The sequence below is a fragment of the Lissotriton helveticus genome, chromosome 12, assembly GCF_964261635.1.
Source record: "Lissotriton helveticus chromosome 12, aLisHel1.1, whole genome shotgun sequence".
NCBI lineage: Eukaryota > Metazoa > Chordata > Amphibia > Caudata > Salamandridae > Lissotriton > Lissotriton helveticus.
Window position 1 is genome coordinate 395,796,873 of NC_136073.1, and position 16,199 is coordinate 395,813,071.

Genomic DNA, 16,199 nt, shown 5'->3' on the forward strand with positions numbered 1-16,199 from the left:
AGATCTGCAATGGACTGTGGAAGGTGCGCATCGAGCAGCCAGTTGTCAAGGTACAGAAATATATGCATTTCCAACCTGCAAAAGTGGCCGTGTCCAATGCCACCACCTTTTTAAACACCTAATGAGTGACGGTGGGGTTGAAGGACTCTACCAGCAAATTTAAAATGCTCTGACTCCACAACAAACTGATGGTGGCACACTGCATAACGGGCACATGAAAATATATGTCCTGTAAATACACAGATACCTAGAGTCCAGGACAACCAGAACCTAAGCTAGAGTAAGTATTTCAGATTTGTCATTACGTAGGAAGGCACCTGGATGAAGTCCAATGCACTCTTGATGGCCCAACTGGCTAAGAGTGACCTGACTTCCTGAAAAGGACAGTGGCATTATTTGCTGGCACTTGAGTAAGATCGGGGAGAGTGAAATGAATGACAGGTCCCTTTGCAACAATTTGCAATACCCACCCATATGAAGTGACGGATCGTAGGAAAAATCTAATCCTGCCCTTTACCGGCTGGTCATGGCCCTGCAAGAGGGAATCCAAGTGGCTTAGCAGCCACTACTATGGCTGGAGAAGAAGATGGAAGACTGCTACCCATGGTGGTGCCTGCAGCCTCTGCCACCACTGCGAAAAATCTAGTCGGATTGCTGATTCACCACTCTATAGGCTCTCTTCTCCGACTGCTCTCCAATCTGCCTGTTATCCACCACATCCTTAAGGCCCCTCGGACGTGCACGACAGCTGGCTCCAGTGTAACTCAAACTGTGGTTCTTTGGGGCTGAATATTGAATCTTTAGGGCTGGGCAGAGGGGTGCGAAAGACGTCTTTTCATGGTGCCATATCGACCACCAGCAAGGCCTCTGTAAAGGCTTCTATTTGCAGTAGGGTCAACTACGTCCTGAAAAACTTGGGGCACGCCCGGACCAGCCCTCGAATGGGCTTGGAGTGGTGCCCATGGACAGCAGGCTGCGTGGTTTCTCATTTGATCTGGAGTGGCGAGAGGGTGACTAATTCACCTTGGCCTTCTTGTGCCCGTAGCGAGACTTGAACTTTCCAGAGGATATGGATCAGGATTTAAAACCAGAGCAGCCCAGTGATTTGTAGCAGTAACAGGGGAGAGGGGTTGACCTAACGGCTAAGGCGCTCGACCTCGGACCTGGGGAACTTGGTTCGAGTCTCGGTAACGACGCCAAAAACCCCCTGTGATTCTGGGCAAATCACTTAATCTCCCCGTGCCTAAAAAAAATGAAAAAAAAAAAAAAAAATTAAAGTGTGTCCTCATGTAACGTAACTGGTGCTATGTAAAGCGCTCTGATAACTGATTCCGTTCGGTTCAAGTTCGCGCTATATAAAACTCTCTAAAAAACAAAAAACAAAAAAAAAAACAGCCTAGTAACTTAGAGCGGGATCGTGGATTAAAGCAAGACCTCGCCCTGTGTTCTGTGTCAGAGTTCCATTTCCCACTCCCTGATTGCCTTTGGGGCACTTGTCACATTACTTCAAATCGTGCGCAGAACCGGGGCACCACAAGCAAACGTCATGTGGATCAGTTACCGATATTGCGGTCTTAAAACTGACTAACAGAAGAGGGTGCTGGAGACATTTCCCCTGGCGCACACACTTTGAATTTAGGCATCCGTACAACCAACAAAGTTAGAAGGAGACTTTCAAATCTGCATCAAATAGCACGGAAAGAAAGGAACGGATGCCAGCTCGAAGGGATGTCTTCTAGCTACAGCTCTGCACTGTCAACTCTGGAGCTACGGGAAGCGGTTGTAAAGTCCGGTGGGGACACCTTCAGGCATTTTAGAAGGATTTCTGGACAAAGGTGAGGAATCTGCAGTTAGAAGCATCCATCAGAAACTTGAGAAAGAGTGCTAAATAAAGCTAAAAGGGAATGGGAGAGCTCATTATGGACAAACCTGCATGAAGCACTCTCCAACAAAGATAACAAGTCCTTTTGGAAGACAGTTGTGGTTTGCCTAAATGGTCACAAACCCACTCTTGATGGATGGCACATTTTGGACAGTTTTATTCTACTAAATGTGACACAAAGGGTGATGTTATGGCTATTAAAACCAATTCCAACTCAAAGGCTAATAGTTTGACATTTTCGTTAAACAAAACATTAAAATCTATTAATTCTTGTATTCCTTGTTGTGCCACGGGCCCAGATGGTCTGCCAAATGACCTGTATTGGGAAAATCCAGAAATCTAGGGGGCCATATAGTAACCTGGTATGGAGATTCCTCCTTCTTGGAAATTAGCGAACATTATTACCATCTACAAGAAGGGGGACCGGGCAACCCCGGCCAATTATAGACCGATAAGCCGGATTGATTCATTACAAAAATAATTTGGTAAACAGTTTCAGGTCAGTATCCAAGATTGGATAAGCAATGAGTGTGATTTCCGATTGGCAGGTGGGTTTTAGGTCAAATGTGAGCACTGTGGACCTGATTTTTCATCTCCCCTGCATTTACTGCAGGGAGGTGATCATTGGCAAGGCCAAACTCTATGCTGCCTTTGTGGACCTTCGCTCAGCATTGTGTTTGGTTTCCCCTGCCATGTTATGGAGGGTCCTTGAGGAAATGGGGGTATCCGCTCTCCTGTTAAGACATCTTAGTGAGGCTACATGCTGACACTTGCTCAGGTGAGGTGGCAGGAGGATGGGCGCTGACAGACCATATCCTTTTGACCGGGGGGTTAGGCAGGGGTGTGTTTTGGTGCCCACTCTTTTCACGCTATATATAAATGGTGTAATCTGCTTCTTGGACAGAGATGGCAGCGATGCACCAAAGATAGGAGGTCAGAGTGCCCCTACACTCTATTTCGCGGACGACACTTTGTTAACATCTAAGTCATTGCAGGGTCTGCAACAGCTCCTGAATTCTTTTCAAATGTTTTGCCCTGAGCGGGGTTTGGAGCTTAATAGCTCCAACACCAAATGTATGATTTTTACTAGGCAGACGTAGACCCTTTGTAAGAGGAGAATGCTAGTTTGTGAGACTCCCTTAGATGTGGTGCCAAGTTTAGAATATTTGAGTGTTAAACTCACAAAGAATCTATATTGATCGTAACGTGTGATTAATCTCTTGAGTGAATGATACTATGAAAAGATGTCAGTATTGGCATTTGTGTTGTTCTTGTCATTATTAGGGCCTAGCCTTACTGATTATGGGCCGAACCTTGTGTAGTTGTATTTAGTTATGACACTTTACCTGTTTTGTAATCCTGTATTTGAACCGACGTTTTTAAATCTATGCTAAAAATTAAGTAACATTCTGGTTTTCTGCCAACTAATTGTATATTCTTTGTGTTGGTTTAACTGCTTGTCCAAATGGAAAGAGCAACTGCAAATCATTCAAAACATTTGAAATAAAGCATTTAGTATTTGCAAGGCAAGTTATGAACGTCATAATTTCAGTATTAAAAGATGTACACAAGCATTTAAAAATAAAACGGGAATATGAAAATCTTGAATTCGCTACCTGCAGGATCAAAAGGCAGGATATCTCCCAACATTCCAAAACCACCTTCATTTTGGTCCCTGTTTGGCCACGTGTTATTTCGAGGCCCTTGAGTCTTCTGTCCTAGCATTTCTGACATCATATTGTCCATGTAGCTACTCACAAGACCCAAGCTATACAAATCTGAGCTCATATCAGATACTCCTGAATTGGGCCACTGATTATTAGGATTTATAGTAGACAATCCAGTCCCAACATTCTGTGAGGTCTGTTGTGAGGAATTACCCAACCATTTTCCAGGAATACGCTGTTGCTGCTGCTGTTGCTGGGGACCTATTGGCTGAAGAAGATGTTGATAATACTGCAAAGGTTGGTGCGGTTTTTGAGATATCTGTGGTTGCTGTGATAATCCTTGTGAAGGATGCAAGGTTGCATGTGACACTGGCTGGGGAGGCTGTGGTACTGTGGCTGATTTCAGCTCAGATGTAGACGCCACAGAATTTCTTCTTTTGACCATTGGAGAAGTCTGCTGGGATTTTCCCATATTGAAACCGGATAGGAAGTCTATAACATCCTGCATTTCTTGGTCAGTGGGTAAATTCATTGCTTTGTCATCCTTCATATCCTCCTCTTTTAAGAAGTTACGTCTTTCAATGAGAAATCCATTGACAAGCTGATTTGCACTGTGGGATGACTGTGATGGGTCTGCAGCTCTGGGAAAATTGCCAATATTTAAAATACTTTGTAACCTTGCATCTATATTACCAGCTAATTTTGCTTTCTCATCCGCGTTGACAATGAAGACATTTTTTGAGGGTATGGTGGTTATTGGATAGCTTCCGTTGTTGCCATTGCTTGAACTGCTGCAGGACGTTTTTTTCGTAAACCTTGACGTCAGTTTTGAAAATGTCTTTTGTAGTCCTCCTGATGATTTGCTTCCATTTCCAACAGGAAGGTCAGCTTGATTTCCAAAATCTGAGCTCTCACGCTGTAATTGAATCTGGATATTGGGTAAGGACTGCTCTCTGTATTATAAACAAACAAATGGATAATCATCTATATGCAGCCAGAAGATAACTTCCAAAAAACAGAAACAATTTAACCTAGCAATAGTTGTTTTACAGTGGTAACTGCATGCGAAATAAAATTAAGGTAAAGGGCACAAAATAAACAAAAGCACATATCTAATATGAAAACAGCATTTCAACTGACGACGAGCCAATAACTTCACCTCTATTATTTTTTTTTTTTTTTTTTTATGGTGGGTAATAAAAAAACGTAAAAAATATTTAACACTTTGAACGTATATTTGATCCTCACAAAATTAAAGTATTAAGTATACATGTAATTGACATAAGACCAGCAGTACCAGAAGGCAGACAATTTAAAAGCTAATGGCATGCAGACAATGGCACGGACACGGGGTAGGGTCTAGAATGGATAGGGTGTGGCTACGATGCCAATGACGTACGCGGAGCTGCACGACGACGCCTACCGACACGCAGGGGTACTGTTGACGAAAACTTTCCGGATCCAGTCTGATGCCTGGGGGTAATTCTAAGGTAAGGAATCTATCACTAACGTGTTTCTTTCAAATTGTAAAGTTATACTATATTACCATATGTAAAGTCAACACACTGCTGTGCACGGCCTTTGCTGTGTGCTGCGTGTGGTTGCCCACAGAGTCTGGCCTACGGTCAAGCTACGCAAATAACCCCCACCACGGGCAGCCAACCCCAGTCATACATGAACTTTAGCCATGAGGTGGGGAGTTGGCTGCAGGTCCTGGTCTTTGGCCAGGCCCTCCATACAACTCCCCTGCAAGCAGCCAGCTCCCTGCGTGGGGAGGGGACCACCCAGTGCTCCCCTTCCCCAAGCCACGTTTGGCCCTGGGGACTCTGTCCCTGGTGCCAAACATTAATTATAGAAGGTCCCCACTCCGAGCATTAAGACGCCCTGGTCAGCCCATTACCCACGGCAAAAGAATAATAGGAATGGACGGGGGGCGCGTTGCTCCCCTCTTGGACCCCAAATGGACCCCCATTAAGAGGTCAAAGAATAATAATAGGAGAGGGGGTACGTGTCCCACCCGACTCCCGAGCCTTAAGAACCCCCTCTGGGACCCCCCCCCACAAGGTTTAGCAGGTCAGAGTATCCCTATCCCGACCCTTATATGTTTTTTAAAAAACAATTGCAGGACAAGGATTTAGGTCCCAGAGTCCTGTAAAGGCTGCTATAAACATTGTTCTTCAATTTGCTGAAAGCCAATCAGAGCATATCTCCTAAGGAAGCGAACTGGCCCTAGGGGGGAAAAACACCCTGGACCAATCAGAATGATCTGATTATTAAAATTGGGCTCAAGGGACTCTCACAAGAGTCCTTCGAACCCTACCGTCCAGATTTTCAAATATGATTGCAACCTGAATTCTCAAAAACTATTAAACACCAAAAGACAAAAGACACGCTTTCTGGACCAACATCTTGCTTCCAGCCAAATATGGTTTAAATCTGTTCAGGAGTTTTGGCGTTTGGCTGTCTAAAAAAAAAAAAACTATGGAAAATGCATGGGATTTTGCATTTTGGGACCCTCTTTTTTTTCACAGCCCCGGGTTGATTGATCACCTCGACAATTTCCATGCACAAACCATGCAAAAAAGAGAAGCATTTTGGAAGCTTTCGTGGAAATATGTCAAACAGTGCCAAAGTGATTAGCAAAACAAAAAGGCATTTCCTATGGAAACGCTGGCCTAACTTTAATTACACAGTGGCGACCACCACTGGGTAATTATTTAATTTATAGATATGTGTATATATATATATATATATATATATATGTGTGTGTGTGTGTGATATATATATAATTATTCATTGAAAAAAAAAACAAAGGTGCCATGGATGTTTATAGCTAGGCTTACATTTCACTTGCACAGTCAGATAAAATCAGCAGTTATAGTAACCTCAACTAACCACTGCACTGATTATGACATCACATATTACATCACTCATAACATGGTCAGTGACATCACTGATGACCTCATCCAGGAAGAGTGATACATATTTCTAATATTTGCTATTTGTGCGATTGTGGGACTATAAAAATCAGTCTATGAGTGACTGTCTCAGTGGCTGTATATCAAAAGTGTAGGTGATGGGATAATCAATGGAGGTGGTGTTGGTAGTGGTGCTGATCCGAGTGGTTGAGGTAGTGCTGGTGGCGGAGTCACAGCCCTGAAGAGAAGGCCAAGAATGGCATGAAGGATGCTGAAGAGTATGGTATTGGTAAGCCTATTAAAGTAAAAGCCACTTGCCACTCCAGAGGAAACCACGGATCTGGCATTTAGAATCATCGTTGGATCCATCCCAAGAGCAGACAAATTCGGCTAAGGCTGACCGAACTGGCACCTTTGAGTCCGCACCTCAAGAGGTAGCAACTCCTGTATCGACTGCAGGTCAGATGGAGCAGCAGGCCCCGGATCCTGTGGCTTCTTTCATTGGCTGTGGTCTGATACCAATGCCTGTGGTGAGGCCAGGTGTCTTGACAACCCTTACTTTTCGAAGGGTGACGACGTCCAGATTCACACCACCTCTTTTTATGGTTCTTCTTGGAAGACTTCAGCTTTGGCCAGGACTTTGGGCATCCTCCTGGTTTATTCTGTCCCCTGATCATGAACATCTTGGCCTTACGTTTCTTATTGGCCTTCGGATTCAACCTCCGAAATGACTTGAGAGGCTCTGCATTGTGATCAAACTCAAACACCAAAGGCAGAACTCATGAGGGTCTGTAATGGACATCTGTCTACCACTGTCCTTACATGGCTCGAAACTAGACATTTTGGAAGGAGGCATTTTGCCGCACCTTAAGAAATTTGTGAAAATTGTCGACAGCTCCTGAGGAGATTGAGAAAGTTCTGGATTGCATCGATGTTGCAGAAATTAGGGAACAGATTTAAGCAGGTCAATTGTCAATAGTGCATTATGGCCCCAGTGACATCACAGGGACCCACACATACAGCGTTGAAGTGGAGGCAGTACATCCTATCGGCATTGAAGAGTTTCAGGATCCAAACTGGCGCCTGGAATATTAAGCAAGTGAGGAATCTGCAGGTGAGAACTATCCATCAGAAGAACAAATAGTTTCTTAACTGTCGGTGTAGTTTTGCAGCTTGAAGAATTCACAAGATGTGCATTATTCCATCAAGTAGTTGGGTCTGGAATTGTTGTAAGATGTAAAACTACACCGATAGGTAAGAAACTATATGTTTTGCAGTGTGAATCTTTTCTGAATTCACATGCTGTGCATAGATTTTGTAGCGGTTTGCTAGTCTTGTGGTGGCTGGGTGGAAGATGCGCGCTTGTTTGTAAATATATGTTGCAAGACCTCTTGTCCAACTTGTGCTTCTTTCTTTATTTGAATGTCCACACAATAATGTTTTGCGAACGTGTGCACTGAACACCATGTTGCGGCAAAGCAAATGTCTTGAATTGGAGTATTTGCTAGAAATACGATTGTTGCTCCCTTTTTCCTTGTCGAGTGAGCCCGTGGTACTCCTGGTAAACTCTGTTCTGCTAGTTTGTGGCATAATTGTGTTGCATGAGCAATCCATCTTGCAATGGTGTTCTTGGTTACTGGTCCTCCTAGGAAGCGGTTACCAACAGATACAAAGAATTGCTTTGTTTTCCTGTATTCCTTTGTTCTTTCAATGTATTACATGACTGCTCTTCTAGCGTCAAAAGTGTGAAATGTTTTTTCTGCTCATGTTCTTGTAATTTGGAAGAAACTGTTTTATTCTAAATCTGCTGCTGGCAGATATCTCACCCATTTGTCTGCAGCAGTATGTTTATTGTTCCTCTGTGATAGTGTGCCCCAGTTCTTCCTTCCACCTGCTCTTGGACAGAGGAAGGCCATGTACCCTGTTGGCCTGTCTAGTCGGTATAGAAGAGACTACACGCGCAGGGGCGTCTTGTTGCACTAGTGCATGCAGTGGGAGCATAACTGGAGGTTCAAGGGGGAAAGTAGGTGTGATGACCTTCACGTTTTGGTGGAACCTGATGTAGTAAAAGCGCTCCAGAGGGGATGGGGTCTAGTGCTGAATTTCCCTCCTGTGTATAGGTGTCCCCAGGTGTGAATGGAGAGTTTGCGGAATAGCCAACGGCAGCCTCCCTCGGTCGTGATCGGGATGTCCTGTCACGAGAAAGAGGCAAGAGTGGGGAGTACAGAAGTGTGCATTGGGTGTTCTCGGCGAGGTCGCGCCATGCATTAACTGTGCATTGGACAGTGGTATTTGCTAAGCGCCTGGTGACGGCAGGTGTACTAAGATACGCAGTGCATGGGGTGGGGGCCATATAGCCGTCTTCTATTGCCAAGTGGGGAATGGGGGGGGGGGGGTCATCCAATATGCTGCATAATGTGCTTGCGCGCTGCTGAAGGAAAATGCTACTTACCAGTATGCATCTGTTCTTGGCATGTAGGGCTGCTGACATTCATATCTTTATTTATTTATTTTATTTATTTATTTTTCACATTTGTAGAGCGCTCTGTTACCCGGAGGTGTCCTGGCGCTAAGCATAGAACACCGCCTAGTGTTGGGTCTGGATGTTTGCACCTTGTTGTCCTGGAACAGTCTTCGAAGTATCACGAGGTAGGTGACTCCTCCCCTGGACTACAGTGCACATGGGCATCTTCTCCATCCTCAGACTGTTTTTCGCCATTGTGGCAAAGATGGAGTATAGAAAAGTAAGAGATGACCATTTAAATGTATGTAGAAATAACTTACTGCAGCTGCGACAGGCACCGGGGAGGAGGGTGGGCGATATGAATGTCAGCAGCCCTACATGCCAAGAACAGATGCATACTGTTAAGTAGCATTTTCCATTCGAGGCATGTGGGCTGCTGAATTCATATTTTAGCATAGACTGTATAGCAGTATCTCCTCTAGCGGTGGTCACCTGTATCAGCTGCAGCAGTTTGAAAAAGAGTTTTGAGGACAGCCTGGTCTACAGCAGCTTGCTGCTTAGCTTGCACGTCCACACAGTAGTGTTTAGTGAAAGTGTGTATAGTAGACCATGTAGATGCCCTTCATATGTTTTCTAATGTAATAAAGCCATGGATGCCCCCATTTTGCGCGGTGAGTGGGCTTTGGGGGGGAACTGTTAGAGTGCGCTTAGCCTTTTGATAGCATATTTGAATGCACTTAACTATCCATCTGGCTATTCCTGCTTTTGAAATAGGGTTACCCTTATGTTGTGGAGCAAAAGCAACAAATAGTTGTTTTGTCTTTCTGAAAGCTTTAGTTCTGTCAACGTAATATAACAAGAGCTCTTTTTACATCTAGTGTGTATAGGGCTCTTTCAGCCACTGAGTGCGGGTTTTGGAAGAAAACTGGCAAATCTATTGACTGACTGATATGGAACGTTGATATAACTTTTGGCATGAACTTAGGGTTAGTATGGAGCACTACCTTATTGTGATGTATTTGCATGAAAGGTTCTTGAATGGTTAGTACCTGTATGTATGTATATATGTATGTATGTATGTGTCTTGTAAAGCGCACTGTTGCCCTGAGGCGTCGTGGCGCTGTAGACCGCTGGGGAACCTGCCCTGGCTATCCCTGTGAGATGGTCCCTACTGGGTATCTCCAAGGTGAAACCAGGCATCCCCGGCGAATGTGGGGGGCCGTTGTAGAGATGAGGCAAGCTAATGCCCAGAGTTGCCAAGTGTGATCCCTGGTTAGAGTAGGCACCGAGGCGAGAATTATCAAGTCCGCTGACCCTGGTCCACGACCCTGCCGCGTCGGGAATTGAACCCTGGTCCCGGGCCGTTCTCTGCTTCCGGGTCTGCCGCCTCTAACCAGTGAGCCACACCACTCCACTGTAGCTCACTTACTCGCCTGAGGGAGGTAATGGCAACAAAAAAATGCCACCTTCCATGTTAAGAATTGTAATTCGCACAAATGGAGTGGTTCAAAAGGTGGCCCCATAAGTCTGGTAAGTACTACGTTTAAGTTCCAGACTGGTGAAGGTGGATGTCTTGGAGGGATACTTCTTTTAAGTCCTTCCATGATAGATGGTATTCTAAACAGGGACATGTGTTGTCTGTTTTGGAGATATGCTGCTATAGCAGCAAGGTGTAGCCTTATAGAAGAGTATGCTAGATGGCATCTTTGCAGATGTAACAAGTAACAGATTATGTTCTGGATGGAGGCATCTAATGGATTGATTTGGTTATTATTGCAGTAAATTACAAATCTTTTCCATTTAGCTGCGTAGCATGCTCTAGTAGTTGGCCGTCTTGCTTCCTTGATAATGTTCATACAGTCTGGAGGCAAGTTAAGATATCCGAATTCTAAGACTTCAGGAGCCAGATATCTAGGTTCGTCTGATTGGGATCTGGGTGCCTGATTTCTCCATGGTTCTGAGTTAATAGCTGTGGTGAGAGGCGCAGTCTTTGGTGGGGAACTACTGTGAGTTCTAGGAGCGTCGTGTACCATGGCTGTCTTGCCCATATGGGAGCAACCAGGATCATTGTGAGTGACTGTTGCTTTAGTTTGCGTGCCGCTAATGGAATCAGTGGGGTTGGCGGAAAAGCGTACGCAAATCTGCCTGACCAGTTCATCCATATCGCATTGCCCTGTGACAACGGGTGTGGGAACCTGGCGGCAAAGGACTGTTATTTTGAGTTTTCTTTTGTGGCAAACAGATCTATCTCTGGATGCCCCCACTTTCGGAAGAATGGTTGGAGGACTTGAGGGTGAATTTCCCATTTATGTATCTGATGGCTGTTTCTGCTTAGTAGATCTGCCATCTGATTGTCTATTCCTAGGAGGTGTTCTGCTAGGAGAAAGATGTTTTTTGGAATTGCCCACCTCCATATGCTCTGTGCTAGGTGAGACAGCTGTGGAGAGTTTGTCCCTCCCGGTTTCTGGATGTAGTACATGGCTGTCATGTTGTCCGTCCGGATTAACACAGCCTGGTTGTATAAGTATTTCTGGAACGCTTTCATTGCTAGAAATACTGCTAGCAACTCTAAGTGGTTTATATGCAGTGTCTTTTGCTTGACTGTCCAGAGCCCTTGGACTGTGTATTGAAGTAGGTGGGCCCCCCAACCTGTCAGTGATGCGTCCGCTGTTAGTACTACCTGTGGAACCGGCTCTTGGAACAGTCGCCCCTTGGAAAGGTTTTGTGGGTTCCACCACTGCAGAGAGTTGTAAGTGCGACTGTCTACCAAGGTCTTTTAGTTGCCCTTGAGCTTGGTTCCACTGCCGTGCTAGGCATTCCTGCAATGGACGCATTTGAAGTCGGGTATGAGGGACAATGAATATGCAGGAGGCCATCATGCCTATAAACTGCATGGACACTCGAGCTGGCAATGAGTGTTGTGGGTGAAATCTTTGAATCAGAGACTGCATGGTGGCTATCCTGGCTGGATTTGTATATGCCTTTGCCACTGAGGTATCTATTGTTGCTCCCAGATATTGTTGTATGTGGGAGGGCTGCAGATGTGATTTTGGGTAATTTATTGAAAGTCCCAGACTGTGTAGCAGCTGGATTGTCTGAGACGTGTGGTTTGCACACTATGAGCCAATCGTCCAGGTAAGGGAACGCATGGATGTGTTGCCTTCTGAGGTGTGCTGCTACTACTGTTAGGCATTTTGTGAAAACCCTTGGTGCTGTAGTAACCCCGAAGGGGAGAACTTTGAATTGATAGTTGTGACCATCTATTGTGAACCGGAGGTATTTCCTGTGAGCTGGATGTATAGGTATGTGAAAACATGCATCTTTGAGGTCTAATGTAGCGAGGAAGTCGCCTTGCTGGAATAACGGGAGTACTTGTTGTAGAGTGATCATATGGAAATGCTCTGAGTGTATGTATTGGTTCAGAGGTCTGAGGTCCAATATTGGTCTGAGGGACCCGTCTTTTTTTGGGAATGAGGAAGCATAGGGCGTATACTCCTGTCCCCTGGTGTTGAAAAGGGACTGGCTCTATGGCTCCCTTTTCTAGCATGGATTTCACCTCTTGTTGTAACAGCGTTATGTGTTCTTTGGACATTGGACGGTGTTTGGGTGGTATGTTGGGTGGAGTAGAAGTGAGTTCCAGGCAATAACCATACTGGAAAATTTGTCTCACCCACCTGTCTGTGGTAATTGCGTTCCAGACTGGTAGGAATTGTGTTAGTCTGCCTCCGACCGGTGTTGAGTGGTCTGGAGGAAGTGTGAGCATGTCACGGTTTGGTGGCGGTGGAGGCTCTGGTGTTGTTGCCGCCACGTCCTCTGCCTTTGTTATTATTGCCTCTATAACCTCCTCTGTTGGAGCCTTTATTAAAGGTGCTCTGGGTATTACTCTTGAATGTAGAGGAAGTTTGGGATGTCTTGCCTCTACCTGAGCCTCGAAAGGAACTTCTAGATTGTTGAAACTGAAGTGCGCCCATAGACTTAGCAGTATCAGTATCTTTTTTCATCTTTTCTAAGATGGTATCTACTGCAGGGCCAAACAAAAAATCTTGGTTAACTGGCTGGTTGAGGATGGTTGATTGCTCTTCATTCTTAAATCCGGAAATGCATAGCCACGCATGCCGGTGTAGTAATACGCTAGTGTTGATGGATCTGGCTGCTGTGTCAGCTGCGTCAAGTGCACATTTAATGGAATTATTTGTGATAAATTTGCCTTCTCGTATAAGGTCGTCAGCTTTAGCTTTAAAAGGTTCTTGCAGGTGTTGTAGTAAACCCTCCAGCTGGTCATAATGTGCTCTATCGTATTGTGCTAATAGAGCCTGTGTGTTTGCAATTCTCCAAGTATTTGCTGCTTGGGATGCCACTCTTTTGCCTGATGCTTCCAATATCTTTGACTCCTTGTCAGGAGGGGGAGTATCTCCTGTTTGTGAATTAGTTCGCTTTCGAGCGTTTGCTACAATTAATGAGTCTAAAGGCAATTGTGACTTAATATAAGCAGGGTCTGTAGGGGCTGCTTTATACTTTTTCTCAAATTTGGGATGGAGGACACGTGCTCTGGCTGGGTCTTTAAATATGTCTGGTGCGTGTTTTAGTACCCCTTTTAAACAGAGGAAGTGTACGTACACTTTTTTCTGAAGTTGGAAAAGTGTCAAATAGGAAATCCTCCTCTATTGGGTCAGTGTGCATGTCTACATTATGATATTTAGCTGCCCTGTCCACTAGTTGGTTAAAGACAATGGTGTCGTCAGTAGGCAACAGCTTTGTAGGATATGTAGAGGTGTCAGGGAGGGGTTGTGGCTCGTATGTATCATGAGGATCATGCTGGTCATCCTATGTGCTACCTTGTATATCCGGATCCTCAGGTTCTACAAAATTATCTTGAGGATCTTCCTCAATGTTTTCTGTCTCATCATAACGTGATGCAGGAGAGTAAGTCACAAAAGGCATGTCAGGAAAGAAAGGAGGAGGAGTGAAAGGCCTTGAAGGGGTTGTTGCAAAGTCTTTCTTCTTTGGAGGAACAGGGGAAGAAGTGTCAGTGTCCAAAGGTTTCTTCTTCCTGTGGTAAACTGTTACCCATGCTGTTTCCGGGTCAATATACAGTTTAGGCTGTTCTTCACTCACTGGATCAGGATGGAAAAGTTCTTCCTCAACTGTCCGTGGTTTTGGCGCCGATGTTTTTGGCTTAGTGGCTTGTTTGTGGTGAGTCTTTGGCTCGAGAGCCTTTGGCTGTGGAGCTTTTTTCGGCTCGATGACCTTTTTCGGGTCGGCGACCGTCTTTGGTTCGACGTCTTGTTGGCTGTACTACCTTTTTTGGTTCGGCGACCTTCTTTGGTTCGACGACCTTTTTCGGATCAACCTGTTTTTTCGGCTCGATAACCTTTTTCTGATCGACTGGTGTTTTCGGTTCGATAACCTTTTTCGGATCGACTGGTGTTTTCGGTTCGATAACCTTTTTCGGATCGATAACCTTTTTCGGATCGACCGTTTTTTTAGTAGAATCGACCGCTTTCTTCGGGTCTACAGGATTTTTAGTGTGACCTATTTTTTGTCAGTTGACACCCTTTTTCGGCTCGGTGGCCGTTGTCGGGTCGACTATTCTTTTGGGATCGACGACCTTTTTTGTTTCAGCACCCTTTTCTGTATCAACCAGTTTCTTCGGCTCGGGAACCTTCTTCGGTTCGGCGGCCTTTTTGGGAAGAGTGCCGCTCGTTCCCGGGGTATCTAAAGGCTTGGATTTGTTCTTCGGAGCCGAGCCGGAAGGCGGGGCCTCTGAAGAAGTTTGTCGATCTCGGCTAAGGCCTATAGGCGATGCTTCAACCGGAGCCTTGTCTTGAGATGGAAGCGGGGTTGGGCGCGTGGAACTCACGGATTGCCCCGGTGTGATCTGGTCATCGGAGTCCGACTGGTCTTCTACGGTGACAATTTCTAGGTCGGAGTCCGCCGCTTCTGCGAGGTCATGCTCGTCTTCAAAGATGTTCTCCGGTTCCGGTGTCTGCCGCTGCATCTCTTGTCTAGCGGCCCTTCGGTTCCGGATAGTTTTCTTTGACCGGAACTGAGCACAAGCTGGACAGTTTTCCTTGTTGTGCTCGGGAGAGAGGCACTTGTTGCATACTGTATGTTTATCAGTATGTGGGAATTTGGAGTGACATTGTGGGCACCTTTTAAACGGGATCCTTTCCATCGGCAGTAGGCCCACGTTGCGTCGAAAAGGCCCAACGGCCCGTGTCGACGACCGGATCGGGATGGAAAGTTTTATCGAGTCAAGGTGTACCGAACGAGAACAATACCGTCGAGGTAGTAGGCCTTTTGGCCTTAGAAAGTTGAAAAGTTTCGGTTCCGAAGTTGGAGTTAAGGAATAGCATCCCAATGGCGGAAAAAAACAATCTGAGGATGGAGAAGATGCCCATGCGCACTGTAGTCCAGGGGAGGAGTCACCTACCTCGTGATACTTCGAAGACTCTTCCAGGACAACAAGGTGCAAATATCCGGACCCAACACTAGGTGGCGATCTATGCTAAGATATGAATTCAGCAGCCCACATGCCTCGAACATACAGTTGCATGTTTGGTATAGCAAATCCACCTGCACTGAACGGGCGCGTGAGTGTGTCCCAACGCAATATGGCCTGCTTGCCTCCCCAAGTAAGTCGTATAAGCTGAGTTCTAATGGCTTAGAAGAAATGACGGCTGGGGGCATAGGGGATATTCAGAAAAAGGTATAAGAGCTTAGGCAGGATAACCATTTTAATGATGGCTGCTATGCCAGCTAACGATAGGGGCATCGCAATCAATGTTGTAATTTTTTTGGTGATGGAGCCCAGCGCCTGCCGTAGTTGGATCGCATAAGCTCCTCGCGGTCGCTAGAGATTATTATTCCCAAATAAGTGAGGCTGTCGCTGCACCTTCTTGGAGGATAAGTCTGGTTTAAATGGTACAGTAGTGTCAGTGAGGGGGTATATCTGTGATTTGCTCCAATTAATGTTCATTCTGAGAGCTGTCCAAAACGTATGAATAGCCGTAGTATGGGATTCAGACTCACCTCCGGGTGGCGTAAGTATAAGCTAAGGTCATCTGTGTATAAGGAGATGAGAATCTGTCGTTCCAGATGTATAATAGAATGGTCTCAGTAGTGTTGATGATTTTTTGTTGCTAGGGGTTCGATAGCCAGGGCGAAGAGGAGAGGGGAGAGAGGACATCCCTGCCTCGTGCCTCTGGCCAACAGAAAAGAGGAGGAGCGCAAGCCATTAACCATTACGGTGGCTCGGAGACCTGTAT

General features: G+C 45.5%; 1 protein-coding gene across 1 annotated transcript in view; it reads right to left on the bottom strand.

Moving 5' to 3' along the window:
• The window catches only part of GARRE1 (granule associated Rac and RHOG effector 1), a 437,745-nt gene that overhangs the window by 97,881 nt on the left and 323,665 nt on the right, over positions 1-16,199 (bottom strand). Inside the window, exon 10 of the mRNA XM_078670097.1 lies at positions 3,499-4,502. Coding sequence (XP_078526223.1) covers positions 3,499-4,502 — 1,004 coding nt within the window. The remainder of the gene's footprint in view (positions 1-3,498; positions 4,503-16,199) is intronic.